The following is a 5,561-nucleotide window of genomic DNA, read 5'->3' as shown; positions in this document are numbered from 1 at the left end:
GTTTGCTGCGTGGTGGCCGGCCGGCGAGGAGTCGACGCTGCTGCCAGTGACAAGCCGGCGTCCCCCTGTCTGGTTCCGCCGGGGCCGTGGACCGCTGAGGGAACCAGCCACAACACTGAGCACCGCGGCGCAGGGTAACCTCATACAGAGCACGAAATGCTGGAAGGCGCTAAGCCGAAGGTACTAAACCTGACCACGTAGCTTTCAGCTGGCACGTCGGGCGTGCGCCGGGTCTACATTGGTACTAAACAAGCGTTTGCACACTTGCTTCGCCGCGCTAAGTTGAAAAGGCATAATTTTGAATTCTCTGTCTTTTCCTGGTTGATGTGCGGTTCTAGGTGCTGCGGTGACGTGAAAACGTGAAAGACAGGCAGAAATGGCCAAAATAATCCCGTTAGGGCGCGCACGCGTGACATACGGTACGTGTGACGCAACAAATGGTGTCACGTGATTGCCCGTTCGATTCCCTATTAACGGATGCCACTCGGTTCGTGTTATGAGTGCCGAGATGTGGCACAAAACACGCAAATCCGTGGAAGGGGGCAAAGCCGTCTCTGCGCGTGGCACGTGATACGTGCGACCGTTTGTCTCATGTTTTCGTGCCGTTCGTGCCACTCCCGGTTCGCTCCGACCCGTCGCTGTCGAGATATCGGCGCGAGATGGCATAATCTGTCGGAGGCAGTGAAAGAGTGCTGCATGTCACGTGTTAAGCTGCCGGGAGAGGGACAAAACCGTTCCATCACGGCATAGAGTAGCTATCTTGCAACCCATTTACCTAGGCTCATTTGCGAGCAGATGATCACAAAATATGATAACAAAACGGTGGTGGAGATACAATGCATTGGCAAACACGCTGATGCAGTTTTCAACACTGGATTGCGAGCAGTTTTGACAGTAGAGGCCTGTATTCGGAGCCGACTTTCAAAACTACGCCGCTTGTAACTTGCGGCGCAACCGTGCGTGACATAAACTCTGGAGTGCCGCTGAAATTGTGGCCTCAGCAATTGTGAATGTTAGGGAACCCCATCATGCCTCTACTCACACTGGGCGCCGAGATGTGACTCAAGGCGTAGAAACCTGTCGAAAGCGGTCACTTTCGTCGTTCCAACGCGTGTGCACGCGCCACGCGCGTCGCAACACCACAAACTTACCGCCACCCGATGACCCATGGGATCGTCTATGTAGTTGTGCTACTTTCGTGTCGTTGCGTGTCGTTTGCTATCAAGATATGGCTCCAGGAGTACAAGCGTGTCGGGCCGTCGGTCAGTGGTCGTGAAACTTGCGTCGTCGTTATGGGGATTTTGCGCCTTTTTGCGCTGACTACGCGCTCATTTTTAAGAAATGCAGAGCTATTTACAGACGCACAATATTGTTTCTTTATTATAAAAGTAGATTCACTAGACTGCTGATGACGAATACCCCAGCTCCAGCAGAAGGGCCAGTTCCAGTAATAAGGGGGCGCCAGCTCGTTCGCTCACCTGGTGTACCATGGCCTAGTGTTTCCAGTAGCACTCGATACACTGGACCGCTGATGGCGGCGTGGCGGCATCAAAATGTGCACGCAGACTTGCGGCTATCGAGGCAGAGACGGCAGCGCGGATACTCGGGCGCGCGGTGTGCAGAACCGTAACAATGAGCAGCCGGCGGCTGCCGGGAATTTCAAGTTGCAAGGACAACAGATGTGACAGGCGAAACGATCACAGGTTGTATAACAAAATGCTTGTTCTCTCGGATGTTTTAGGTACGTTAGCCATACGTGAGTTTAATAATCACTGCGGTTTTTATGTGTATTCTTAGCCTATACGTGAGTTTGAGAAGCATTTCAGTTTTTGTGTATTTCCTTCTATAAATGCCGCATGCGGAGAAAATATGTGCGACTGCAGACACCGTTACCCTATTACCCTGGTTGAGCAGTACACGCGGGCCGGGCGGACAGAGTGCTACCCGCGCGAAGACGGGAAGGGTGCCCCGCCGGCTCGCAGCAGTGCTTGGTAATCGTCAATGGGCTGACCTCAGATCAGACATGGGCGCACCCAAATGGCGGGAGAGGTGCGCACGATTACAGAAATGGCAGGCAAAATAGAAACCCGTGCCACGCTCCGCGTCGCCCATCACGCCACCTGGTCATCATTGATCGAATGCAGCACAATAACTTCGCTTGAAGCGTTCCTTTCGCACACGCCAAGCTCCCGGCTATTCTCTGCGGGTGGGGCCTCGTCGTCCTCCGCTGTCGACCCGGCCGGCCCCGCCATATCCTCGTCAGAGCCCGGCAGTCCTTCTGCCTCTGAGGGTCCGTCCGTGTCTTCAGAGCTGTCGCGGTCCCGTGCCGCGTCCAGCGCCGACGCCGGCGCCGGCTCCTGCTCCTCCTCGTCCTCGTCATCGGTGACCTCAGACTCCTCTGCCTCCTCATCGTCCTCCCCCTCCTCCTCGTCATCGTCCTGGTCCTCCTCGCCGCTGGCGCCGCCACCGGCCGCGACGCGCCGCTTCCGTCGTTCGGCCGCTGCGCTCGCCTGTCGCTCCACAAACTCGCTGAAGACGTCATCGAGCCGACGCCGGCCGCGCTGTGCGTTCTCTGCCAGTCGGCTGCTGACGCTCGCGTCACCCTCGGCCGGGTCCCGGGAACGCCACTGGTCGGCGCCGCACAGCGCGTCCATCGACTCGGCGAGCGCGGCGCGCCGCCGCCGCTGCAGCTGCCTGCCCAGCGTCAGGAACACGTCCTTGGCCTGGTCGTGTATGGCCCCCGGCCCCATCAGCAGCCGATGGTGCCGGTTCGCCGTCTCGATCTGGCTCAGCACGTCCTTGAAGTCGGGGAACTCGCGAGAGCGGTTGACGAACTTCTCGATGCGCCGGTTAATCTCCGGGTAGCGCGTGCCCTGGAAACGGATGCGGGGCGCGCCGAGCCGCTCCGTCTCCTCCTCGGCGCCCACCAGCCGGCAGTAGCGGCGGTACACCTGCACGTATCGGCGCTTGAGTCGAGCGCCCACCATGTAGGCCGAATCGGCGCCGTCGTCCCAGTCGACCTCGCACGCCTCCCGGCGGCCGATCTCGCGCTCCAGCCGGCGCAGCGTCTTCTCCAACTTGGCCACGTGGCGTCGGTGGCGCCGCGCCTCCTTCTGCTGCCGGTCCTCCTCCTCGGCCGCGTCGGCGGCCGGCGGCAGCGGCGGCGGCAACGCCCGCTCCGAACGCACTGGCACCACCGGCTTTTGCGACGCCTGCGCCGCCGCCGCCGGGGCGGAACGCGAGAGAGCTGACGCCGCCACCAGCTTGATCTGATCCAACTGCTCGAAGAAGCCGCGCAGCAGGGTGAAGCAGGAGCGCGGCTCGGCGCGCAGCTGCGCCGCGCACTGCTCAGCGACGCCCAGTATGTGTCGCCAGCGGCCCGAGTGTGGCGGGCTGAGTGCCAGCACGGCCGCGTATTTACGCTGCAGCCGCTGCACGATCCGCTCCTCGCCGACGGCCAGCAGCGGCCGCAGCAGCGCGCACAGCTCGTCCAGGACGCGCTGGCACGGGTCCGCCTCGCCGGCCGCCGCGCCGTCGCCGCCGGTGCCGGCCGGCGACGGTCGGATGCGCTTCGCACTTGGCGCTGCGTCCGCCTCGCCGGCCGCCGCCGGCCACGCGTCCAGTCCGGGGCTCAGACGGTGTCGTTCCCTGCCGCCCACCCTGCTCGGGCTCAGCGACGGCTCCAGCCGGCGCTTGACACGCCCATGTCGCCCGTTGACGGCCGCCCCCGCCAGGCCGGCCGCTTCCTCGCTCGAATCGTTGAGCTCGATGACGTCGTCGTCGTCCATCGTCCGCTGCGAGACGCGCTTGCAAGGCAGGGGGCCGCCGTTCCGCCGCCCCGGAGACCGGTCTGCGGGCGGATCGGCCGGGGGTCCAGTGTGGCCATTCTCAGCTCCATCCCGCCCAGAGAGCAGCTGAGAACTGAGCGGCTTGCAGACTGCTGGCGGGCTGAAGTCATCATCGCTCAGGGTGATCACATCAGTCATTGTGGGCCAGAAAATCTGTAACCAATCGCAATGCCACCAGCTCCTGAAATCCAAAAGCAAGATATTAGGAACAGCATGTTTAGCAATGTGTTGCATGACTTGGATTGTGTACCTGGTTCAGTGTGACAATACTTGGCCAAATAGGTAGCAGGGGTGTCATACTTTGCTGTGCTGTCATACCCCACCTCAGGGTTCAGTGCCCATTAGCTTCAACAGCAGGTCAACAGCCAACAAAATGTGCACACAAGGTGGCCTGGAAGCTGGAATTCCTGGATCTACAGTTCATTTTAACATAGTACCCACCAAACTACAATAATTTTGGAATGCTGAACTGGACTATAACCAGCCCTAGCCTGAGCACACAAGAAAACACGTGGGGTCTTTACTCCAATGCTTGGTGTCAATCAGCATTCACTTATGTTCCTTGAGTTGCTTTCACAAAGCTATTTTCATAATATTGACTACATTTTTTGCTGTAGTTCGTTTTACCCATATAATAAAGCGTCAAAGTATGATCCCGTACATAAAATGGTTACTGAATCCCAAACCAGACCCCTTTGCAACAAGGTAACCTTGCTGGCTTAAAGGTCCCATTAAGGTTGTATGTGACCATATCCTGGGTGAAATCCTGGCTATGCCACTAATACCTCAAAGATAGTTGATTGTTCAATAATCTGGATCTATTGTTTTTATCACATTTGCTCAGACAGTATTCATGGTTCACTACCCATCAGATTATTACAGTAATAAAGATTACATAATTTGTACATGAATGCAACATTGTCACTCCCAGACATGCTGGAGGGGAACATTCAATCTTACAATGTGCATTGAAATGTGTGGGAACTAATGGTGGCAACTATCAAATTGAGGCAAAAGTGGAAAGATTACAAATGTTTGATAATATGACACACAATACAATATATTTGTCACACTGGTGGTACCAAAATATATTTTGTGTCAAATATTTTGAGCTGTACAATGCCAACAAATCCTGCAAATACCACTAGTATTCACTTGTCCTAATAGCAGAATATAGGAAAATATTACCACATGGTATTTACCTAGGATATGAACATGTAAGGAGTCATTTCCAGCTATTGTTAGGCACAAACCTAATAGGACAGAAGTCCAACTATGAATGATACCTGCCTGACATACATCCCAGGTTGCAGCTTATGCAGTGCCTGCAATTATGAGCACTGAGTGATGATAAGTGCTACAGGCATTGCCATTTAGCACCAGAGGAGAAAATTGTGTCAGGGTGTACTTTCCTACCTGACATTAGAAAAAAATCATTGTATACCATTTGTCATGTTTAAGGCAGGACATATCATAAATAATCACAAAACAGGTAAGAGAGCTGCCAATGCAAATAAAAGCACCAACATTTAACTTTGATAATGGCCATGGCCTTAGTTTTGCAGACAATGCCAAAACAAGAAATCATAAAATGGAAACATTAACTAAAGTGCAAGAGCTTTTCACAGATAGCTCTTGACAGTGGTGGACTTTTACCAGACTTGTGAGAAATATAATTCTTTGAGTGGATATTACAGGCATTTTAAGCAGCAT

General features: G+C 55.3%; 1 protein-coding gene across 1 annotated transcript; it reads right to left on the bottom strand.

Moving 5' to 3' along the window:
- Positions 1–1,430: 1,430 nt before the first annotated feature.
- Positions 1,431–3,986, bottom strand: LOC119103208 (death domain-associated protein 6). Its single transcript, XM_037226653.1, has 3 exons — positions 3,660–3,986; positions 3,189–3,515; positions 1,431–3,128 (listed from the first exon to the last, which is right to left on the bottom strand). Exons 1-3 carry the CDS (start codon positions 3,984–3,986, stop codon positions 2,112–2,114), a joined length of 1,671 nt encoding a protein of 556 aa, XP_037082548.1. The 3' UTR covers positions 1,431–2,111.
- Positions 3,987–5,561: the final 1,575 nt, after the last annotated feature.

This window comes from Pollicipes pollicipes, unplaced genomic scaffold, assembly GCF_011947565.3.
Source record: "Pollicipes pollicipes isolate AB1234 unplaced genomic scaffold, Ppol_2.1 Scaffold_5724;HRSCAF=6776_pilon_pilon_pilon, whole genome shotgun sequence".
NCBI lineage: Eukaryota > Metazoa > Arthropoda > Thecostraca > Pollicipedomorpha > Pollicipedidae > Pollicipes > Pollicipes pollicipes.
The sequence above is the reverse complement of the archived record's forward strand: the minus strand, read 5'-3'. Positions and strand labels throughout refer to the sequence as shown.

Coding starts and splice junctions, on each gene's coding strand:
- LOC119103208 (XM_037226653.1), bottom strand. CDS start 3,986: ATGACTGATGTGATCACCCTGAGCGATGATGACTTCAGCCCGCCAGCA. Junction 3,516..3,659: donor CGTCGCTGAGCCCGAGCAGG/GTGGGCGGCAGG, acceptor GCGGCCGGCGAG/GCGGACCCGTGCCAGCGCGT. Junction 3,129..3,188: donor CGCAAAAGCCGGTGGTGCCA/GTGCGTTCGGAG, acceptor GCGGCCGAGGAG/GAGGACCGGCAGCAGAAGGA.